The 25,601-nt window shown below is 39.6% G+C and overlaps 1 protein-coding gene across 1 annotated transcript in view; it reads right to left on the bottom strand.

Moving 5' to 3' along the window:
• yes1 (YES proto-oncogene 1, Src family tyrosine kinase) overlaps positions 1 to 24,763 on the bottom strand; it is a 34,256-nt gene extending 9,493 nt beyond the window's left edge. The window contains exons 1-7 of the mRNA XM_063462894.1: positions 24,376 to 24,763; positions 10,437 to 10,727; positions 9,389 to 9,488; positions 5,047 to 5,145; positions 3,106 to 3,209; positions 2,230 to 2,379; positions 772 to 927 (exon numbers count right to left, since the gene is read on the bottom strand). Coding sequence (XP_063318964.1) covers positions 772 to 927; positions 2,230 to 2,379; positions 3,106 to 3,209; positions 5,047 to 5,145; positions 9,389 to 9,488; positions 10,437 to 10,719 — 892 coding nt within the window. The 5' untranslated portion in view covers positions 10,720 to 10,727; positions 24,376 to 24,763. The remainder of the gene's footprint in view (positions 1 to 771; positions 928 to 2,229; positions 2,380 to 3,105; positions 3,210 to 5,046; positions 5,146 to 9,388; positions 9,489 to 10,436; positions 10,728 to 24,375) is intronic.
• Positions 24,764 to 25,601: the final 838 nt, after the last annotated feature.

The following is a 25,601-nucleotide window of genomic DNA, read 5'->3' as shown; positions in this document are numbered from 1 at the left end:
TACTTTGTCAGGAGTGCTTTTGCAGGGAAACATCCTCTTTTTCTGTCTCTGTGTGGTTTGAATAAACTGATTAAATTTGAATCGACAAAAAAGGGGGGGGGGGGGCGGGGGGGGGGGAACAGCATCTGTTTTAAATTTTCAAATGTTATCTTGCTCTGTTAGAGCAGAAATGGATCCAGACAGATGCAGCACAGCATCTTGTTTATTCAATTTGTACACGCACAAAACAAAACAAAAAAACCCCAAACAAACAAAAAAAAGTTGCTCCTCCTTGGCAAGAATTACCCTTCACAGTGGGGATGCTTCTATACTACTACTTCCTGTATACTGTTTACTGTAGTCCTTCTGGAAGCAAGCATTGCCACCCAGCAGCCATCTTGAAATGCCTCCAGGCACTTATTCAAGCAGTTGTGCATCAATAGGGTTTATAATAAGGGTTTATACTCCTACCAACAGCTTCCATTCAGGATTCTTTCAGTGACATGTCTCTTTATTATGAAGTCTCTGCTGTTTTCAATTCCCAGCTCCATATTTAACAAAGACATAAAAGTAGCGTCCTTGCTGTCAACCAATTGTGCAGGAAACAAAAACTACCGCCATCAATGTCACATAAGGTCTGGAGGGCATGTAGATGAATTTTGCTTTGTCACTCTTTAGCGTGAGTGAGCACAATGAAAGATAGAAGCATTGGTTTCTGTGCCTGCAGGGCTGATTTCAATAAATAATATCATTCATACTGTGTGCTTGAGTACGGCTCTAGTGGCCTCTTACCCATCCAAACTTCTCCAAAGCAGCCCTGTCCCAGTTTGACCTCCAGCCGGAGTGACTCTCGTGGGATTTCCCAGGCGTCCTTAGCTAGTCCCTGAGTTTGCGGCTTTACTGTGGGACACACAGTCGTCAGCCTGTAGCACAGACCATCCGCATGTTCTACACAGGAAGAAGTACATAAAAAAAAGAGTGAGTGAATGAGCTTTGATCTGGAGTGCTTTATCCACATGCAGTCCTGGCCACCAGCAGGTAGCAAACTACAATCAAATCACAACAGATTTGATTCCCCGTCCCCACACCTCACAGAATAACTATTTATTTCCAACATGCCCTCCAGAAATAATCTGATTTTCACCATAATAGTATCCCGTGTTTTATTTTGATTTCAACTTCACTAAAAGGCAAGAAGATCAAGGTTCTGGGTTTTTGTTTTTTGTTTGGCAGCAGCAGCACTCGCTACATTATGTCCTGCTGGAATTCTGCACACAAAATAGGGGAAAACAGAGGAATGAGTGGAAATCCAGCCTGTATTCAAACACTGAGCAGTTAAGATCCAGTGAAGATTTTCTCACTTGTTCCTGACTTTGTGTCTGCAGATCAAAGGCTACACTGCTGCAGAGCTTTGAGCTGTAACAGTTCTTTTAAAAAAAAAACACAAAACAAAAAACCCCCCCACACACAGCAGCGAGTGATTTCTATCAGTTATGTGGAAAAATGCGGTCAACACAACCAGAAACGCAGTATCTTTTAACAAACACTCTTTTTTAAAATAGATTTTCTTACAAGTTTAACAGGATTTGTGCAGTTCTCAAAAACAGTTTGTACTGATGTGTTTACACACCATGCGCTGCAGTCGCTTTCTTTTAAGATACCAAAGGAGACCTTTAGAATGACTGTTTATCAATACTGTGCAGATTTCAGCTATATGAGACAGTTTTTTTTAAAAGTGAAACATTTTTTGTATTCATGGCCTCCTCTGGCTTAAGTCCCAGTGGGTTAAACTTTTTTTTTTTTTTTTAGAACCTCGTTACTGAGTTACTGAGCTGTGACCGTATCGGTGAAAGCGCTGCTTGCGACTGGTTCAGAATCACCATAGCAAAAAAGCCTCTGTAACACGCATACATATTCAACACATAGATCTGCAGCTGAATAATACATTTCCCACTGTGAGCACTGAATCTGCTGGTCTACACACTGTATGGAGCCAGAGTAGGAGGCAGGGGACTACTTGCAATGCTAAAACCCTTCAAAAGAATAAGTCTCTATGGTCTCAGTGACTTTTACATCACATCTGTCCAAATAACACCATTAGGCTTCATAAAACATGCATCTGATAAAAGGAAAGAACAAAAAAAATACTCATCCCAGCCAGAAGATCTGTCCAGTTATAAACAACACTTTGTCTAAATGCGTTCCACATGTAAATAAGACATCAGAGTGTGAAGAAGATGGGCGGCATACCTGTGTAGTGTTTCACCAGCTTCTGTAATGACTCAAACTGGGCTCGTGTCGTGATGTAATAGCCGCCACAGTCCAGCTTGCGGATCTTGTAGTGTTTGACGTTGTCTCCCTTTACATCGTCCCAGTCACGGATGGACAGAGAGTACGCACCTTAACAATCCACAGAAATAAACTTAGATGTGTTGCTCGGGAAAATAAACACTCTAAAATATCTAAACCGATAAGAAATAAAAAATATTTAGCCACATTCTCAGATGAGCCCACAAATCTCATGATGGCACTAAAGAGAAAGTCGGGAGGTCAACAGAGACAGACAGATAGATCTATGGTTCTATTTACAGTAAGCTATACAGTAAAGCGATAATGGTGGGTCAAGTGACAAAGCATTACAGCCATTACTACGCTGCTAGTGTGTCCAGTTAGAGAAGGAAAATGAAACACAAAAGTGCCAAAAATTTCAATTCACCAGATGAGAACTTGAGGCACCGGATCTCAATATCATCCAGTATTTAAAAATGCTACACTCATTCCAGTCTTTAAACGTGAGACCTTTAAACTTTGTTTTTGGTGTTGGTGCCTTTTGGCTGGCCAAGATGTCTACACTCCATATTACAAATTTTATTTGTATGTTACTTAGCACGAATCAGCAGGTATCTGTGCTCCTGTGATGCCCCTAGCACTCTATAGAAACATCTTTCTAAATAAGTTGTCAGCAAATGTGACGTGGCAAGCTAACACTTTGCTCTCGTTTCCAAATAGAGTCACTTATTGCTCCAAAAGAAGAAAATCGTCATGATGCTAAAGTCCAAGTTTAAAGGGAAGGGGTGACGTCTCTATACCCACGCCCATCTTTATGTCTGTTATAAATCATCCTACCTTTAGTCGTCTCACTCTCTCGTACCAAGAAAGTTCCCCGCTGGTTTCCTGGAACCAATAAATGGCGTTCTGCATCTTTGCGGCCCATTTTACCAAAGTACCATCTGCCAAAAGAAATAAAGTCAAACAGTCAGTCACAGGAGGAGGGCCCACTGTGATACACTGCACACAATTGACATTTTCTCCTTCATATAGTAGGGATATGTTTTTTAGTGATGTGACAGCGGGGAGTTAAATTTCTTTGGAAATTAAATATATTTGACATCAACCAGTTGACAGGTATTTATATGTGGAGCTAATATTATTGCATTGAAAATAAGACAGGGGAAAAAATATAAAATATAATTTAAGGTAAAATAATAATCATTTTTTTAAAACTTTGCTTCAGCAATCGTTTTGCATGTTTCAATTTATAGTCATGCGAAAATAAAGTTATCACAAGATTTTGCAGTCCTTTTAAAAACATATACCATGCTTTAATAGGTCAAAAGGTACAATCACCTTTAGCAGCAATAACTCGAAGGACTCGCTTTCTGTACGACTTTATCAGCCTCTCACATCATTGTGGAGGAATTTTGCCCCACTCTTCTTTACAGCGTTCCTTCAGGTTTGCATCTCAATCAGCTTGAAGTCTGGACTTTGACTGGGCCATTACAAACCTGATTCTTTTCTTTTCAGACATTCAGTTGTAGATTTGTTGCTGTGCTTGGGATCACTGTTCTGTTGCATGACCTAATTTCAGCCAAGCTTTAGCTGTCGGACAGATGGCTTCTGACTCTAGAATATTTTGGTATATAAAGACGAATTCATGGTTGACTCATTGACTGAAAGATGAACTGAGGGGTCTACTACAGAGGAGGTTCAAGAAAACGAGGCTTTTTTTTGAATTAGCTGGCTCAGCAAAACAAAAGGCTCCAGTCAGAGGACATGCACAGTTTGGTTAATCTTGTGTTATAATAAAACCCTTCAGGTCCTGTGACTGCAAAAAAAGCTCAAATCATCACGCCTCCACCACCGTGCTTGCAGCTGGTATGACGTGTGTTTGTTCTGATATGGTGTGTTTGGTTTTCACCAAACGTGACGCTTTAGCCAAATATCTCTACTTTAGCTCACCGCTCTAAAGAACATTGGTACAGAAGTCATGTGGTTTGTTCAGATGCAACTTTGCAAACCTAAACAGTGCTGCCATTTTTTTCTTCACCTGGTATCCCTTCTAAACAAGCCATACTTGTTCTGTTTGTGTATACAGTGTCTGGGCTTTGTTTGCAATTTCTCTGAACATCGCACGGCCTGACCCTGGGATGAATTTGCTGGAACAGCCATTCCATGGTATATTTTCCATTTTCCACTTGTCTCCCAGAAGTAAATGACAAAAAAAAAAAAATCTAAATTTTCTTATTTGTAAGGCTTACTTTGGGAAGTTCAATCACAGAAATGAGTTTTTTGTTTTTTTTTGCTTCATATACTAAAATCCTGCAAACTCAGTCACAGTAAGTTATTTTTCATGCTAAAGGAAAAGTTGGGCAGGTTTACCCAGTGTTTTTTTTTTTAATTTAAATGAGCAGTTTAAACCTCAAACATAAGTGAAAATGTGAAAATGGCCAACAGCTAAAAGAGAAACTAGGCCACAACTGTGTAAAAGCAGCACAATGTTTCTGTCACACAAGAAGAACAGAAAAGAGAATGCCATCGGCTCCTGTGACAATACATGGCTTCATTGTTTAGACTCTCTGCCATGTGTACATGATGGGTTTGTCACATTGTGTGTGTCCACCCAGCAGCAGCATTTTGTCTTAATCAGAGGAAAACTGAGTTGGGTGAGGAACAGGAAAATAACAAGAAGGGACAAAAAAAAAAAAAAAGACGTTGAAATAAAAGTTTTTGGATGACGGAGAGAGGCAAAGATACTATGTTTGGAAAGGTAATTGTGTGAGTTCTTACTCTTCAGCCTGTATGGAGTCTGCTGGAGCCACATAGTTACTGGGGATATAACCTTTCTGTCCAGTGTTGATGGAGCGCGCCTCCCACCAGTCGCCTTCCCTGAAGAGAGAAGTAAATTAGAAATCAGAACCACATAATACAAACACAAAAGTATGACTTAAAAAAACCCATCCTGTTCCAAAAGAAAGGGAGCTGGTATGAAAGTATACAAAGGGGGGAAAAAACGACAGAGAGAGGTAGAATTATACATCATCCAAAGACGTCAGCAGTCTGAGTCATCAAAATGTGGGTGGAGTTCAGATGCTGAATGTTGTTTTTTTGTTTTTTTTTAAATCAACTGAAACTAAATAACTGATATATTATATATAGTATTAAATGAACAGATAAAGAATACAAAATTATTTAATATATGATGACTAATATTAGCTTTTTTGTAAAAAAAAGAAAAAAATCACTTGTACAGATGATAAAAACATGTTTAAAATTAATTTCAAGGGTTTGAGTTTCTTTATTTTAATTGCAAACAACTGACAAAGACTAGTGATGTGACACAAGGACCACAAATTAAGCATTTAGTCAAAACAGGAAGTCAAGCTCAGCTTGTGATCAGCTGATAACAGCTAACCTCAGCAGGAAGCACTATTTAAATAACTCAAGATCGCCTACAGTTACTGCTGTTGATGCAAACCCATTTGGAACCCACCCTTAACCCAGCTCTTCCTTTGCATGCATTACTTAATTAAAGCCCCAGTTACACAGACCAGATTGGTCGGCGACCAACTGCTAACCATAAGCTGCAAATGTATTCCTGACCGGTTGGAGGCGGCTGATAGTGTGAAAACGTTCACAAAGAGATGTGGTGCTGCACCAAAAACTTTCTTGCAATTGATTTGGTCGCTAGTAGTTTTCATGGAAGAGGGCGACTTGTCTGCAAACACTCAAACTACTCGGCAAGTGATAGTGAAACTGAAATGTGTGGCATAAAGCAGGAACAGAGGCTGTTTGACTTCAAAGTTTCCTGCATTTGAAATGTTTTAGTTGCAGATGGGAGGCACAGCTTTTACTTTGATGGTGAGAGTTCATCTTTTCCAGTTTGCATTGTTCTTTTTGAAATTGCACTATCACCACAAGTTTCCTTAGCAATCAGAGGTTGCCGTGGGAGGCGATGGACTGGTTTCCAGGTCTGTGTGACTGAGTCCTAACGAAAGTGGTCCTGACTGAACTACTTTTTGAGGGAAGTCACTGGCAGAAAATGGGAAAGTAATTTGTTAGGGAAAAGTTAAATTACGCCTCAATAACATTATAAGGCTTTGGAGCATGACATCGTGGGAGGGGGCGTGGCCAGGATTTTTGGTTGAGGCGCCATATTTGCAGGCCAAACAAAACGCTAACAATTGAGCGGAGCGAAAGCACACGGATAACATCAGCTATGGGTCGTACTTGCTGTGTGGTCGGTTGTAATGTTAGATCGAACGACCGACAAGGGAATAAGTTTGAAAATGGACTACCTTTTTATTCTTTCCCCTCCTGGAAGCAACATGTGGGATCTCAAGTATTGGATGTTACCAAACGAAGGCGCCAAGCCTGGATAGCAGCTGTGAGACAACCTGATATCCAGTTCTCTATTATCCCCAGATATCTGTTGGTGTGCTCCAAACATTTTCATTCCGGTAAGTTCATATAAGTTCATATTGCTCTTTATAGCCTATTAGTTTTATTTTCAATGCGCTCTGAGGTAATAGAACAAACATCCTAATGAGTGAATTTGAGGAACTACGTTTTGCTAATTATTTGGCGTTATTGCAGGCAAAGCAGCCTATGAAATGGATTAAACAAATCCTGACTTTAAGTGACAATTATTGACACACAATATGATATGGAGATTGTGCAGTTCATTAATAAATGTCTAATCTGAATGTACAGGGGGAGGGGGGAAATCAATCGCGTTTTACTCGCAGTACTCAAGCTGACTTACCTATTTCTGAATGATGACGTACTCAAAACGTGGAGGCTTAAAAACAGCCAAATCTTGAACCCAACCATTTGTGAATTGGATGTGCGCCTCCAGAGATTTATAATTCCGAAACTGGTTCGCCGTATATGCGCTGACTCCACATACAAGGTACGAGAAGGTATCAGGGTAGGGCAATGGCGGTAGGTCTTCGGGGTTTCTACTAGGGCTGGGTATCGTCACTCATTTCTAGAATCGATTAGATTCCGATTCACAAGGTCCTGAATCGATTCGATCTGCGATTCGATTCAATTCGATTCGATTCGATTCGATTTGAATCTTGGAATTTTTGCCTCAGACAGTCAGAAATATTATAATTCAGATCAGTACATTTACATATTTTTGTATCTATAAAAAGGAAGCTGACACTTTTGAGACTTTATCAAAGGTGTGAGCGTCACAGCAGATGCCTTTGTGTCAAAGTAGCTGAAGATAAAACACAGAAAAACATGAAGGTGATTTTCCTGGCCTGGGATTTTATAAAAATATTCTGCAGTACATCAAAAACGAAAGAAAACCATTAATCAACTTATGAACGTTACCTCTGACGTTACAGCGGTTTTATTAGACACAGGGCTAAGCGTTTTGCATTTTGTATAATTTTAAAACGTTTAAATTTGTTCAGAAGCCTACTGAACGGCAGAAATTAGGTTTTCTTTTCGGAAGTAAGTAAAAGGAAAAAAAAAACATCGGCCGACAACGCTGTAAATAACGGTAGTCTTGTGCGTAACAAGCAAGCAAATAATGCAGAAAACAGATTTTGGGGATAGACGGGAAACTGTTCTTGAAGTACACTGAGAAAGAGAGAGAGAGCTGTGCATGAAGTGTGATTTTATTGTGGTGGAAGCAAAACAGCAAAAGTAAGAGGGAATCCATGACGATGTTTATGTGAAGCTTAGTTTGGATCTTCTTTTGCTGCTGGTTCGGTCAATATTGTTTGGAGAGAGATCAAACTAACAGCTTTAGAATCAGCGCAAAAAGGGCGTAAACACAAAGCACGGACCCGCCGAAGCATCAGAATCAGTGAGCTGTCGGCTTTCAGCCCAGACTGTGTCCGTGCCGTCGGGTAAGAAAGGCGACATCTCACTGATTCTGATCCGCGGGTCCGCGCTTTGTGTTTGCGTCTTTGTGCAGAAGCCGTGTACCTGCTCTCATTTACCGTTTTAAATGTTTGGTGGTTGTCGAAATTTTGTGACGTTTCACCTGAGATTCTGGAATTTTGGGCAAAATACATTTATATAAAAAAATCGATTCAGGATTTTAATGAATCGATATCACGTTATCCAAGCCAGAATCAATTTTAATCGATGAATCGATTATTAAAACCCACCCCTAGTTTCTACTCCTCTGCCGTATTTCATACGGGTCCACATTACAAACGCACTCTATTTTTTCCAAGTACCGTCTCTTCGCATCAGGACGCAATCGGTCTCTATCCTGTCCTTTTTCTTTTGAGCTGCTTTTAAGCATGGTTCTAGCAATCGTCCTTCCAACACAGTGTGCTTGTTTTGATTCCTGGCCTGCAAATACGGCGCCACGGTCCCACAATACATTGGGCCGTTACATCAACTCCAAAGCCCTATATAATGTTATATATGCCATTTCTATTATTTTTTAAAAAAAAACAAACAAACACTAAAACTGATTGGAGAAGAATCAAAATTTTCTATAACGCTAAAATAAGCAAGTAGCCACAATTACTAGTGTGTTTAACAGCAGATGTGGAGCTTAAATTAAAAGTGAAGGAAGAGAGAATCTGTCTGAAAACCTTTAGCCAATCTGTACTCGTCCCACCTCTTCTCTAGAAGCAGATGGCATTTTCATCACCGCAAAAGCAATGTGAACACACACAGTGGTATGATGGGACGTGGAACGTGACAAACAAGAAGAGCAGAGCACTTGGCACGCTGCCTATTTTCACACCTCAGCACATGTGGGGTACAAGGTAAAGCTGCTGCGGATTATCGAATTCAAGACTTGAGAAATCCACAAAATAAAATTAAAAGAAGTAAACGAGCATTGGTATTGGTTTACAAAGCTAATTGGTTTGTCAATATTCTAATGAGCTTGACCTTCAGTTATCATCAACGCGCCAATAATAAGCATCCTTTTTTTGGTATAATGTCATAAATTTAAATGCATGTTTTTCTTTGGCAAGAGAAAAGCAATGGACACTAAACAGATGGCCCATTAAAGGAACCCATTAACCCAGACAGATCTCAGCCTTAATATCAGACCTGAATACACTGAAGGATTAAACACACACACACAAACACACACAAACACAAATCCGCCTAGCAGTTTGTCAGTGTAAAAAGCAAATATACTCACGTGTTGTTGATAATCTGAAAGCGATCCCCTTTTTTGAAAGACAGATCGTCTGCCGTCCTCGCTTCGTAGTCGTACAACGCTACAAAAAACGTTACGCCACCTGAAAGTGAGAGAAATTGAAACGCCTGATTCCTCTAAACACACACTCATTTTAATCGCTCTTTGTTACAGCCTTAAATTACAGATTAATACAAAGGTAAGATGGAAATATGGCAGAACACGGCGAAATATTGTTTAAAATATTTATTTTCCTTGCTATACCACCAGAGGCTGGTCTGCATATACACCTGATTTATTTTTAAGAATTCATCAGGGAAGCGGAATATTCCTCCTAGCGTTCTCAAACTGAGTGGCATCACCTCAAATTAAACAGAGGTCATTTAATTTTTTATTCACAATAAAAGGAACTGACAAGTGATGGAGTGCAGCGAGACAACGGGACTCAGATATGTTTATCTTGGGGAGAAAATTAAAAGGGCTGTATTAGATCTATAGGAGCCCCTCAGGCCACAGCATCGTTCCTGAAAGAGCCATGAAGGGAAATAAGGGATGTGTGCGTGCTTTAGGAGGCAACATTATGCTTTGTTGCATACATTTCCTGCATAATTTAAACATAAATCCACTCAGAGTCATTCTATGACCGACACACCCTTAATTCTAAAGTCATTCTAAGTCTAACTAGTGTAGGAAATAAAAACTTTCAATATGCAATTTGCATTTACTAAAGCCACTCAATCCAGTCCATGTTATTGTTTTTCTTGGCTCAGGAGAGGCCATGCCTCTGCATTGCTTCCCATAATACAGACCTATTTTGGGTTTCTGTTCAGCAATGATGTTTTGGCTGACTCGTTTCAAATGTCTCATTTGCATAACATCTGCTGCTTATAACGTCCTCTGCATAACAAATGATCAACTGAGTTTATTCTAAAGTTGTATAACAGTTTGTGCATCACACAATAGAAAGGAAAGCTGTTCAAGTAATTCATTTATAGCTTCTCTAATACATAAATCTATGAATACAGAATATGTTGATTCATCACAAACTGACCTGAGATGACGCTGGGAAAGGGACTGTTCACAGCCACTGAAGTAAAGGAGGTGGAGGCACCGCCAAAAGGCGTCATGACTGAAGATGTCCCGCCAAAGGGTGTGAGGCCAGCAGCATGACTGTTGTAGCTGTTGTTGTGAGCATTCATAGCAGGTGAATGACCCATCATTGTAGGCTCGGGCCCATAGTGGCCCAGGAGCGAGCTGGCCGGAGTGGCATTTGAGTTGTCTGGTCGGTACTTCAGAGCCGGGCCCTTGTCCTCTTTACTCCTGACACAACCCATCGTCAAGCCTGCGAGGAAGAGGAAGATTTGACGATCAAATGCCAGGATACCAGTAGCCCAAGAAAGATGCTTTGGGTTAAAGATGCTTTTGTCACCCTTGTGGTGTAAATGCAGTGCTGTTTAACTATAAAATATGAAATGCAAATGATATAATTTCAAAAAAATGTGTCCAAATAAGGCAAATTTAAAAAACAAACAAAAACAAAGTACTAATCTGTGAAAAATATCTGTAACATGAGCCACCATCATGTCTCGCTGGATTAAAGAAATTTATGCTAAACACCATAAACGTTGACTTGATAATAAGCTTTGTCATGAGGGCTGAACTTGAATGACACAAATGAACAGAAACTACTATATTGTTCATCATTAGCCTAAAGCATTTTGGAGGGTTTCAGCCTGACTCTAGCATACAGAAAACAACGAGTGACCTCACGTGACTTTACAAGTCCCGACAAAACCTCTCAAGGCTGCACAGCAAGAAACGATTCCAGTCTACGGGCAACTCTCCCCTGTGTTCACACTACACTGACACAGATTTGAAAGGGAGAAAAAGCCCTTTGGCATTCAGAGCTGGTGTTCTTCCCTCCCAGGCTTACTGATACACATGACTCAGTGAGTTAGTAGTGTGTGTGTGTGTGTGTGTGTGTGTGTGTGTGGCCCAGGGATTACTCAAATTGTGAGGACCTGTATCTGTTTATACAGTCACATTATGGGATATTTGAAAAAAGTAATATTTTGGCTCATATCTTCAGAATAAGTTCCCAATAAGCCCCAAAAAGGAACTTTTCAATGACTGTACTCAGTGCAAGCATACCAACCACACCTGCCCTGGAGCAGTAAACTGGATGCTCGCATTGTGCATGAAATGCATGCTGGGATAAAGATATATAAAAGCATGTACTTGGCAGTTTAGCAGTCTAGTCTGCACAGCGTATGATCTGGGCTCAAATTAGGAGAGTGTGTGATCGCAAAGAAACATATTCGGTGTTTGAGTGTGGGAGCTCGTGTGTGTTGTCAAGGGTTGACAGCATCCTCTACAGTGCCTGCTCTGTTTACTAATTTTTCTCACCTTTGACCTCTATGTCAGTACTTGTGTGTATGCCGGCCGAGTGCATGTGCGCGCGCACATGCGCGTGGCAGCAGAGTGAAACAAGCTGCCACTACACAGCAGATGGATGCTCAACTCCAAGATTGCTCCAGTTTCAGTGACTCATATCCTGGCATTTGTAAAATGTTACAACATTAGTTTCAAGTGCCCGTAAGTGAAGGGTCACATTGGTATTTGTAACAGAATAGCTGAAGTGTGCACTCATCCCTTATGATACCGTTAATGCTGAAAGGATTTGCATACAACTGTTACGGGTTTAATCAATCTACCAATAAAATTAAAGTGAGCACTTGGTGGAGATAAAATTACTTGTGAAAAACTACATTTTCAATCAGTCAAATCTTCAATTCACACATAAATAATATGTGATAACACACAAAAAACACAAAGCCATCATATTCACAAAAACATAATCTAATCACTACCCTCTCCAAAAGGAGTAGGAGGAAGCAAATGCTCATTAATTCCAAACACTATCCATCTCATTTTATATAACTGTTTTGATTATGCAATCTATAATATATTTATATGGTATAAATAAATATGCCAATCTAATACACAGATTCAGCTTCATAAAAAAGATGTTATATCTATTTATACATCATTATAAGTTGTTTATAATTATTTAACCACACGTATCCAAAAGTACTGCTTTTTATAATATGTCATTATAAATGGATAATTGTTTATATAATCTACAGTGTACAATGTTACTGTATAGTTGCATATACTTTCTGATAATACTAACAATACTTCTGTTAGGGATCAATGGTAAACGGCAGAGCTGTGGCCATAGTGAGTTGGCATGAATGAAGATATGAGATCATGGTTGTTTTTCCGTCACACTTTGCTCTCATCACGCTCGGTCAGAGAGACTGAGGGAGAAGGTAGAAGGACACTGGTTCAGTGCACGCCATAAAAGAATGAGTCACAGTCCCTTCCTCACAGTGAGACCTACAGTTCATCAATTTAAAACTATCACGTCATGTTCGTAGGTACTAAAAGCCAATGTAACTGGTACTGGGTGGGAAATTGAAAAAAAGCTGGATCGAAGCATCTCTAGCTTTAGTCGCTGATTTTACTTTTAACTTGTCATTCAAACGTCAAAGAAAAAAAAGATAATGTGTGTTCAAATGCTGGATTACGGTTGAGTGTTTTGCCTTGTTTTCGGTTTTGGTTGGCTTAAATCACATGGGTAAACTTTTTCATTGGTGTGTGACCTACGGCTGCACGGGCTGTAAATGTTTTAATAGTGTGTTTATCAAATCTGTAACATTAATATAATGGTTTCATTGTTTATACCGTATCTGAAGCCAAAAAAATTCACAAAAGTTTTCAGTGTCTCAGATATGAGGATTTCCAGTTGTTCTCTACTGCAACGCTATCTTTGTATTCCAGACCACATGATGCGGTTTGAAGACACTTGAAATCTGATAACTATGTGCAAATTGCTGTTCTTTCACTCAGCTTCACAAAGTGTTCTTCAGTCATTAAAATGGAACAAAAGTGGTACTTCTGACTAAAGAAACTTTTGCAAGCTTGCAGCGTTTCAGTTAATTAGCTACAGTTGACTACATTTGCGAGGAACACGACCGGCTGACTGAACTTTAAGTGAACTTTTTTTTCTCCTCCAGCTTGTTAAGACATTAGCTGTGCAAGTTATCACTAAAAGTGTGAATCTTGTAATTTGGAAATTGCAGCCTTTCAAAAGCCTGAATAAACTTCAGTATCTCTGTAAACGAAAAAAAATAATAATAGCCCTAAACATATCACAATTTAGGCCTAATTAAGGGTTATATAAGTACATCAAATCCTCTTTTAATGTTCCAATTTGAATTAGTATCTTTGTTCTGAAGCTAGTTAAGGATTATAGCACTTAATATGTGAGCGGCTGAGTCAGGTGAAGTTATTCTTCTGTGCTAAGAGGTTAGGCTGTAGCTTTGGTGGCTCTCAGCTTTGGCTCTAAGGTTAAGTGGCCTTGAAGCTAAAGAAACACTGTTCAGCAGTCACCTCCCATTAAGTAACAAAACACCCGACAAAGAAACTGCAGCACAAATCCCCTGCTCGGCCCGTTTGTTGTTCTCTATGAATAAATGAGCCCTAACAAAACGACTGCACATTTCTCTTTGTGTGTAGCTCAGCGCAGCTCTGCACCACAGAGTAAATAAAAGATTGAAAACATGCCGACTGTTGGGAATAGCGCCAAAGGAGCCCGACACAGCCTGATCTCAATCGCAATGTGCAAGCAGCAAGGCAGCGATTATATCAGCAACAAAATCAAAAGCTACACTGCACTGAGACCTACAGCGTTACTGCTGTTAACCCTTTGAGCCTTTCTATTTAAAATCCAGCTAAAGGTCGACAGCAACAATAAACAACAAAGCAAGCAAAAGACATCAGACGCCCAATTTGTTTCATTAAACTGGGACCAAAAAATCACTTCTCGGATTGTGAATTGCTGTGTTACAACCACAGCAACACAGCAATTCAAACTTCCTGTTTGTCAACCATCACATCGATCCATTTATATGAATAAATGGTGCACGGACTTTCTCGGAACAAATAAACAGGACTCACGGAAAGCTAATGCTGAGCCAGAAGAATCAGGCCTGAAACAATCAATATTTATATTTATACTGTACTGTAGTTAAATTGCAGTTAAATTCTATTTATGTGTCTAGAGCAACAATGTTAGAAGAAATCAAATGCAAATATGACAATTATAATGAAATATATTACTAGAAATCATGAGGATGAGTCAGCTGCTTTTCAGAATCCAGACATCCTCCGCAGAAGGAGGTCTAGCTAACAGAAGTTTTAGCACAGACGAGATAACCAGCTGGTGACAGCAGCATGTGAGCTGTGTGGGCACGGCAGCACTACGACTGGCAATTAGTTAAAAGTCGGTTATTATAAAATGCAACAAAAAAAATACATTAGAAAACTGTTTTGGAAAACCAAATATGCTGGGATAGAAAATGATATTCTCCAGATTATTATTTTTTTTTTTAAATTTGTCTACTAAATTACTAGTATAACAGAATACTTACGCAGGTGTTTCAATGCAGAAACTCTATACTGCTAGCAAGCTGACCAAAAAACAAAACAAAACAAAAAAAAAAAAAAACAGGTCCAAGTGGATTTTATGGGAACAATGATTTTTATTTTGATGCCACCAAGATGTACATTTGCAGCTTAGGCCTCCCCTTTAATGCTCTAAATGTTTCTAATGTGTGATGGATCTGAGCCGGTCAGTTCAGCACTCAGCCTGCTCCGCTATGGAGTTGTGTTTTTGTAATGAATGACATCATCTTCTAAGGCCTTTCCTGAAAAAGAAACCACACAATTGGCAGAATAAGCTGCTCGGAAAACCTATATCGTCGAAGTCCTTCAAATGCAAGCCTCTCAGTTTGGCAAATATCTCGAACCAGCTCTGGGCACTTCATTGGTTACCAAGACATATTCACCCAAAATAGATTATAAAAAACAAAACAAAAAACCCCCCAAACACTTACTGACTTTCTACCAACAAAAACATAACTCACATTTAAAGTCACATGCCTCTCTTTTATGATGCCCATGATTTTGTTTAGCAATAATGGAGCCTTCACAGATGTACAAAGATGCCATGTGCACTAATGCGCCTCCATAACTTATCAATACTGGCTTTTGAACATTGATGACGCGCTTGCATATACTCCCCACTTCTGTGGTTTTTCTCTGGAAGCTCTGGGTTCCTTCTCAATCATAAAACACAACATATATATATAACACAACATCAAACTGTTGCACAACTCTTAATCACAAGAGTAAGTAAAGAAGTAAAAGTCAGATTTTACCAGTCAGATTTGCTAAATACTAGGAAATCTTATTTTCGTTGGCATTTTGTCACATTTTCATGAGAAATGGGAAGCGTGGGCGTTAGCTGAACACCCCCATCCCACCGTGTTAGCTGGGGAGGGGGGGCGGATCACATGACCACATCTAACCTTACTGCACAAGGAGGTTACTTCTGATTGGATCCATTCCAAACTCGTCCCGCCTTTCTACAACACTTAATTAGTTCTGTTTGGATCTCATCTCTCCAGAACATGTTGGCCTTGACAAGTCTTGATACATTACATTATATTTTTTGTCCATGTGCATTAGTTTTTATTTAGTTATCCTCTTGTTTTAGTTAGGGGAAAAAATGGTTGTTGACAGAAACTATGACTAACGTATCATTATCTAATTTGTTATACTTTTTTCCCCATTGCACAACCTTTTTGGTCTATTGTTTCACTTTCCCACCTTTTTTCAAAACGTGCTGCTTCATCTGTCCGATACACAACGTGCAGAACCTTAGAGTTGACCTGGAACAAATCTGTGAAAACATTTCTGAAAAAACATCCAAAATTCTGTTTGTTTTGGAAGCGGCACTCTAGCCTGCCGCTAATAGCATAAAAACTGATGAAGAAGAATGTAAGTGGCCTATCTGCTTTAAGATGAAGGGTCAATAACTGGAAAGATGAAGACCAAATCAAGTTGACTCAGTATGGATCACTGTATCAACATAAAAATGTTTTACAGATTTAAAAAAATCCAGACAAAAGCATGGCTTTTTTCTTGTGAAGACTCCCGTTTTGTTCCCAAAGTCACAGATATGTTTAAACAACCTTTGCTGTTTACACCATTATGATTTCATATTATTTGCGCTCTAAGACAGTAATGGATGGATAACAAGCCTGAGCAAGCCCAAATGTCAAACTGGCTCAACAGCCACAAGTTTCACTTTAGATCTCAAGAATTGGCCTGAAGCAGAATCTAGACATAACACAGCAGCAACTTATCAAATACAAATCTTCAACGATGCCTTAAAAACATGTGGAATGTGATTCCTTTAGAACTGGCACTGGCTTTTCTACTGTCCATATCAAAATATGCCCCAACATCATTGGAGTTGTCCATCATATTCTGGTTCAGTTTTCTATTTTTCTTTTTTTTTTTTTTTTGGGGGGGGGGGGCACGTAACAAATGAACCACCCAGTTTTTCTTTAAGACTTAAAACTGGGAAATGTGCTCTGAGAAAGGCAGAAACTTCACCTCTCCCTCTGGCTTTCTCTTTTGTCTGCCCCCACCTTTTGTTATGGACAAAGAGAAAGGATTTTGTGGTGCTCCCCCACAGAGCACATCACACTCACAATCCCCCGAACTATACGATCCCATGCATATTCCTAAAACACCAGCAGCACAAAAGCTTATAAGGGCCCAGAACTGTTCTTACAGTGGCACCCAACACCCAACTATCAATCAAATGCTCCAATTAAATATTCAAAACAACCAGATGGCCTCATAGACAAACATTTACAAGTACAGCTGGCATGAATAGAAAATGGTATCATTACAACAGCTTAGCCAAATCATTGAACTATACATCAACTGCAGTTTTGAAAAAGGAAAAAAAAAAGCCCGATAATGCATGTCACAAAGATAAATATTACTACGTGTTTTCTCCAGTGTGACAAATCTGCCAACAGCAATGACAGCTTAAATCGCCTTCACAGCAAATCAAATTACAGGCAGATTACTGTATCTTCTCTCAGATGGCTTCCTAAATGAGGCTGTTATACACACAATGAGATTAGCTGAAAGAAATGTGCCATTTTTCTGGTGGTTCCAAGGGGGCACGGTAAATGGTGCCTCAAGCCCATACAGTGATTTGGGTCATGATCTGATTTAAGATGGATAATGTATAGTGCATGTTACCATTGTGTTATTGCCCTGTGCAAACTATACATTCTTAAAAACTCAATTTTTTGTGAAGCTGAGCTATAATTTTTTTTATTTAAGAAATGGGAGTATTTTGTCAGCTCACAAAGGAAGTCTTAGTCCCATAGTTTCTCAAAAACATAACATAACAGTGATTTTGACAAAACTGGGCATGCTGATCTGGCATCGGTCTGATCCTGTTTCAAAAAGTTTTACTAGATAATCAGCGACACTGCACTGCTTTACAGGCAGAACTATTTGTTCTACAGTTCAACAACAGGAGCAGCTAGCAAAAGAGCTATGCTCAAGTTTTGCTACAGCGTGAAATCTACGTTGTGACCTATGACATAACCACAAAACCCTCTGAACCCTATGCTGTAACCTGACACGCTCCTATAGAGAAACGTAATTACACGTCAGGTCAGCGCAGCCCTCAACTATTGTGATTAGCCTGTTCAGCACCTCTTATTCAATTCTGGCTAGTTTTTTGCCAGTTTTTTAAAATTATCAGTAAGAGAATAACAATCATCACCTCAGTATAAAGAACACTAATCGTAGTATCAATATAAGGGCTTACAAATGTTAGCAGATTCCTGAAGGCAGATTACTAAAACTATTGGAATAGAAGAGATTGTAAAAAAAAATAAGTACAACAGGAATAGACAAATACAAATAGACACAAGAATGAAAAAAACATAATAATCTTGGCATTTAAAAAAAAAAAGTCTATCAACTGGCACCACTTGGAACAACCACAGTAATTAAAAAGTTGTGCACTACACGTCAGCATAGGTGTGGGCAACATCATATCATGTAACGAGCCTATGATCTATGGCATTATGAGTTAGAATATTCAACTGGAACAATCCCCCAAAACTTCCAACCTGAAAATTCAAAGACACCCTACCAACACGGACATCACCATCCAAGATGGAAGCAGTGCTTGCAAACAGCAGTAATACTGCTAAACCTGTAATCTGAACTATATTTTTATTGTCGTTAAAGAGAATGCAATCATAGTAGAATTAGAATTAGCCATGTCCTATTGAGAAATGTTACAATTACATTAGATTATTTTTACATTTTCAAATTCAAATGTTTCGTGAGTCATTATTTTAATTTGCTGCGGGACAAGACAACAGGGTGACATTCACAGGTGAGCAGACTTGAGGAAGTGAGGTACTGGAGATTGGAGCAGGAGGTTTGCCCACAGGAAGTGGAGATAAGAGTTATTGAAACAATCGTTGACTAATCGACTAATCGAAGAAAAATTGGCACATTAGTCGACTACCAAAATAATCATTAGTTGCAGTCCTAGTTTGCATTAGCAAAAGCTGTTGTGGTTACTTGCCAAACTTCCTGTAGATTTGTAACCTGTAAATTCCTTTTAGGTAAGAACTGGAAATTATTCCAGTTGGACCAGGAAGGGCATCAAGCGTAAAGGAAAAAAATCTGCCAAATCAAACATACAGAGTTGCCTGCTGTGGTGATCCTTTGTGAATAAGCGAGCAGTTAAAAGTAGCTTCTTTTATAGACTGTATCCAGACAAGTTATTTTGACAAGTGTCACTTGCTGGCAGATGATAGCTGTGGTGGTCTCGCCTATCATTAAATGTTGTCTGAAATAAACTACCCACTGATGTTGGCCCCGCAAACAGCGCCACAAAGGGTGGCCCCACATCCGCTGGTGCGTGCCACGCTTTGTTGTTGTTCCAGCTGGTCGTGTTGTTTTTAACCACCACCTCAGCGATAGCACAGAACCTCTGATTTCCAGAGAAGATCAGACTTTCCGGAGAATACTTTAAAGGAAAAAAAAACAAACTCTGATTTTCTTTGCTTGTCTTTTTTGACATTTTCTACTCCTAGACCAGCACTTATGCTGTATAGAAGTCTGAGTGGCGACACCCATCATTCAGAAGAACACTACAGTGAGTATGGCACACCCTCAGCGGCTGTATACGTGGTGACTGAGCTGTGGTGACATCACAGCTTGCATCAAACATGATCAATAAAGTGACCTTAATAATGCTGATGCGTTATAAATCATGTTCGAGGATTTTTTGTGTGTTATTTTATATTTTTTTATATTTACCATAAACCTTCACGTTCATTAAATTTTATTGATCTTCCTTCAGATCAAATGGACCATTTACAGAAATGAAAAATATGTTAATTTAGAAAACAAATGGTTCAATAATAAAGAATGACAATACTGATTAGTTGCATTGCACTTCAAACAACCACCACTGTGTGGAATAACAGAAGAAAAGGAAATATACTTATCCAGATACTCCAACGCATATTTATGAATAACTTTACTCCCAGCGACTGGTATGTGTTCAAACAAATGCTGGCAATAGACTCTATCCAGGGACATGCGACATGCAAGGCTATGTGCCAGACTACCAGTGATGCTGATGCAGATTAAGGAGACACAGGCTGCTGCTTCCCAGAGGGGAAAATACAACAATGAAGCTGCACTACAGGCGGGAAGCTATTTGCTGCGGCTGGCATGCATCAACATTCAAACGAAGAAAAATTCCAGCATTCAAACTGTTAGCCTTATACTTGTTATAATGGCATGAGTCAGCGAGCTACCACACAAGAGATAACCAGTTATACAGTCAGTATAGCAATTTGATGCGGATATCAGGCAGAAATTGTAAGCAGACTAACTAAGCAAAAACAGGGAAAAGAAAACGTCATGTTAAATCTCAGATCAGTCAAATGAAAAGAAAACAAACTCAATCCTAATGGACAAAATGGTTTTAATTATTTGAGGGCTTTTTTTGAAAAAAAAGAAACAAAACAAATTCCAGCGTGTCTGCTCTCAGAAAAATGGTTCAGTACAGCTCTGTATAAATGCGATATTCATGCATTATGTCCTGTGAGATGAAGCTCCTTACTCTGGCTACTGAGGTGACAGATCGCGAATGACGCAACTTTGGAGAAGACTTTGACCCTTACACAACTGCCTTTTGCAAACTTTGCAGTCACTTGGGACATTTCTGTGACGCAGACTGGGCTTGTAGGGTGTATACCAGAGACCGGAGCTCAACAGAGGGTGTATTTTTTCAGAGTGTAAGACTTTGTATATTAAGTCAGAATATGTAAGCCAGAATAGAGTGTAAGTCAAAATATAAAAAACACTCAAGTACGGAAAGCTATCAGCAAAGGTTTTCATCATTCAGTCTCTGTTTCTGACAGCTTTTTTAAGGCAAAGTATTCTGGTAGCTTACAGGCTTATCAACATTGTATAAACCAGGTTTTTTCTAACTGGTTCCAATCTTGTTGGATCACAACTGTTTGCATTGGTAGTGATTGAGATTGCTATAATGGGTAACTATGAAACGACTGCAATGTAATCCCACTGGACAACTGTCCATGCCAGACTAAAAGTGCTGTTTTTGTCACTGAAAGGCTCAGATGGTAGCTGTAAATGTCTGAATAATACTTGATGTTATCTTGCAGTGATAACATATGTACTGCTTCCAGGTCAGCAAACTCATTTGAGCTATAACATAACTTTTGTCTGGGAAATTGTAGGCAGATTATTTATTTTAATGGTCTGTCAAAGACAAGACATGTAACGTGTGGAGTAACCAAGGTAGCTGTTTGGGACCATTATTATTTTGTCTTTTTATTAATGATCATATTAAAATAGGCTCAGATTGCTATATATGCTGATGACTCAAGAGTATGTGTATTTATAGCCTCAACCGATAAGTTAAAGGAAACACGTAATGAGGAGTTGAAGGCTGTAGAAGATTGTGTGACAGATAATAAACTGGTGTTAAATGTTACCAACTGAGTGTTAAGAATGTTCCTATCGAAGAAATGCAGGAGACAAAACTATTTGATATAATGGTGGATTGTAAATTAACATAGTCTGATAATAATGTAAGTAAAACAGGTGGAGGTTTGTCAGTCATTAGAAGAGCTTTAAAATTAATGACACAAGAGGTTATAAAATGCATTAGTGTGATCTGTTCCAGTGCTTCAACAAAAGGAATAAATAACTTACAAATAGCTCAAAATGAATCTGCATGATGTGAACGGCAATGTTCTCACAAGTTAAATCAGTTTAAATATCTGTTAATGCAGTATTAACAAATGGATAATGAAGACAGCTGATGGAGACAGGATGTATATATACTGTGTGAATATGAATGCAAACTTAAAGCCCTGATCTTGGAACCAAAGCAAAAGATATAAGTTAGTTGTTAAAATTAAAATGTTCTTTTTATACAAAGAACCTGCTTGTTTTGTTTGTATGTTGCGATTGTTGGATTCTGTGTGTAGGGACCCCAGGATAAATAGCTAAGCTAAAAATAGCTAAGCCTGAGGCTGATCTAATGGATCTAATGCTGCTAATGGAGATCCTGGTTAAACAAACTGGTCATAACTCAGGAAGGACATTATTATTCATTTCAAATAAAAAAGGCATTAATGTTTATTAAATGCAAATGTCATCTGACAACAATAACATGGAAGTGACCAGAGAGTGAAACTTGGCTCAGAGCAGTACTGACCACTAATTCACAACTTATAGAGACAAATATAGACTGAAGCCCTATTTGGAACATTGCATAAAGAAAAACCTTTGTATTGAAATACTCAAATACAGATTATTAGAGCAGGTACAATTAGGGGCGATCATGGCTCAAGAGTTGGGAGTTCGCCTTGTAATTGGAAGGTTGCCGATTCGAGCCCCGGCTTGGACAGTCTCGGCCGTTGTGTCCTTGGGCAAGACACTTCACCCGTTGCCTACTGGTGGTGGTCAGAGGGACCGGTGGCGCCAGTGTCCGGCAGCCTCGCCTCTGTCAGTGCGCCCCAGGGTGGCTGTGGCTACAACGTAGCTTGCCATCACCAGTGTGTGAATGGGTGGATGACTGGATATGTAAAGCGCTTTGGGGTCCTTAGGGACTAGTAAAGCGCTATATAAATACAGGCCATTTACCATTTACAGAGAGAAGCATGTTTATACTCTATATCCAAGAATAGATGAAAACGTACACCAATTTCCTAATGGTTATGTGATCCGGGTAGTGGATCAACCCTATCAGCTGGAAATCCTTAAACATGAGTTGTTTTTCAACTTTTTGGATACTGAAAACAAAAATCAAAAAAAAAATTGAGCCATAGTGGTGTAAATTAGACAAATGCAGAAAAAAAACCCTCACATTTGAAAAGTTTAAACCAGCAATCTTTCAGTATTTTCTTTTTATAGATTCTTCAGATTAGTTCATCAATCACTCCAGCCTTGCTAATTTGTTTTTCCATTGATCTTTTCAGCACCATAAAAAAAGTTATTACTGAGCATGTGCAATATGCATAAGTAAACATTATTTCTACAGCCAAACTGCTCATTCTAATAAAGATAAAGCCATTGCATAATATTAAAGTTAATCGCCTTGGTTTTTAACGCCAGCCACAAGCACTGAGCAATGAAAATAAACAGGGGCCTGAAAACCCATTACTAAAGCATAACGCAGTAATTGCCCTGGCACACTCTCTGAGGCCCAGCTCGGTCTTATCTTCAGGGCAGCCTGCCATCTCTGCCAATCACAGCGAGAGGAGGGGACTGTCGGGGAGCTAGGAGATGAACTTCCTTCCGAATCCATTCATGCCGTCGAGGCCACCTGCTGTGCCCGTCAAAGGCTAGAGTGAGGCTGGGAAAGAGAAAGAGCCATCTTCAAGCTATTAAAAAGAAGAGCTCTTCTTGTTCCCTCTGCCCACGGTGAATTCTCCTCTTTTATTTTTTTATTTTTCACCAAAAATCCAAACATTTGTTCAGATTGCCAACATGTGTGGAGCTGCCTTACGACTTCAGCCTTTCCACTTGTGGCACAAAAGACTGGAGGCTTCTAATCAGCAAACTTTAATGACAGTGTAGAGTCTCATTCGTGCCATGAGGACACTCAAAGAGTATGCAAGGATCCTTCAACCCAGTTAAAATTCAAGCTCCTGGACCGCAGCCAACACCACCTGTTAGCGCTCCTCACTCCTCTACCAACTGCCCTGTCCATTCCAGCTGTGTGTGTATATGTGTGTGTTTGTGTCTGTGTGAGAAGGAGACACAACTGTCCAGCCAACTGGGGCTGTACTAACAGAGGGATTACCGTGGCACCAGAGTATATAAGCACACCGACAGACACATGCAGAGTCAGGGGCAGTAAATGTTAGGATACATACACAATCCAATACAGCAGCATGCCTGAAAATCTTACACACGTGTGTATAAGTCTGAGGAACAGAGCTGCACTATCACAATAAAAGCACGCAAGAGCAAAGTTGGGGGGAGAATTTAAATTACATGTTGCCATTTAGAAAAATCTGATGAGTGCCTTGCATTAAAAGGCCCATCACAGCTGAGGCCTAAAGCAGCTGATGCATGTGTGGAGAGGGAGACTGGGTGAGGCATAGAGATAGGGACAGGGTGGTAAACTTTTATTGTATGAAAAGAACCAAAATATATAGTTGAAATAAAGATTTACAAGATGTAAATGAATAAATAATACCTCTTATCATGGCTACAACTCTGCTCTCGCCTTGTCCCAGGACGGTTTTGGAGCCTTTCCAAACAGCTGTCCTCTCCAACACAGGACCGACCCCCCACCAAACCAAACTGGGGTCTTAATCGCGGATTAATAATGAAACGTGCTTTTACTACAATGTAACACAGCGAGGAAACTCCTCTGGTCCCTTCTCAACTTTCTCCAAGTGTCACAAACACAACGAGGCCCTGCTGAATCTACTTCCAACGTAAAATGTGAGTTGTTGGCGAGCGTTTCTTACCTCAAAAGCGACCGTAGCAGTGTGGTGGGTCGGCTACATGCGTCCTGTGAGCCTTTTTTTCCCCCAGCGTTTTCAATTTCACGTCGACAACCTTAAGTGGAAACGGGAGACACAAGCAGACTCTACTAACGTGGAATCTCAGTCTTCCGTCTGTCCCATACCGATTAACTACTTCACGAGCACTGAGCCCTTCACTGGGATCCTTATATTTAAATTATTATTCCCTCAAAGCGAGGACACGCCGCCAGCTGACAAAGACTACTTAATATGGCGGTGAGGCGCTGAGCAAAACAGTTTAAAATATCAGAAATCACCGCCTGCTGATAGGTCAGGGTTGCCCCGAAAGACACACAACAATAGCCGGACTAGGACCGAGGAACAGACGAGGCCAAAGAAGGAATCATGCTGCCTTCACTTGCTCAGATTAGACTCGAACATCGGCAAATCCCAACTTCAAACGCCAATCAGACCTCCAGTTTGAGAGGCAGCATAATATAAATATCCATCCTTATCCAGCGTTACTATATATATAATAGCACGGTTTGTTTGTGTGTGTACACTATACTGTAAATGAGGATTGAAGACGCTTATGTTATAATAATAATTATTATTATTATTAATCTGACCATTATTTTTCTGAATGTTTGGCCTTTGTTTCTTTAAAAGTGTGATATCACCAAATTGCTCCTTCTAATTGTCAGACTGTACGAAACCCAAAGATTTTTAGCTTGCTCACAGAAGTACAGTAAATAACCACACCGAGGATAACTGGAAAGTAATTACTTTTGTCTAGATCGATCTGTCAGTAAACTACTCATCTGTAACGGATACCTTACTCCGTGGGATATTTTGTACTGCAACAGGATAAAGAGTCTTTTAATCTGAATAATTCAATTCTTTGGTCATTAAAAAAGACAAATCAAACTTTTATCTAGTCCACGCCTGCTCATGCCGACGTTTTATTATTTCCGATAGAACTTGAAGGCATCATTGTGTCCTATTGAACGGTTTTCCCGTGTGCCCAATATGGCCGACATCCCTGTAAAGGAGAAAGCCCACCATCTGCTCGGACAGCTAAAGCGTTTTCAGTTATGCTCTCCAACAATCTCCATTCATTCTTCTTTTTTTTAAAGATGTAGAATTTGGCCATAAAAATAAAGCGCAGTCGCATCGCGGTGTTCACCTCTGAACTTTCTTCATATTGCGCAGGCATTTAGCGCCATCTG

This window comes from Pelmatolapia mariae, linkage group LG18 (genome assembly GCF_036321145.2).
Source record: "Pelmatolapia mariae isolate MD_Pm_ZW linkage group LG18, Pm_UMD_F_2, whole genome shotgun sequence".
Lineage (NCBI taxonomy): Eukaryota > Metazoa > Chordata > Actinopteri > Cichliformes > Cichlidae > Pelmatolapia > Pelmatolapia mariae.
The sequence above is the reverse complement of the archived record's forward strand: the minus strand, read 5'-3'. Positions and strand labels throughout refer to the sequence as shown.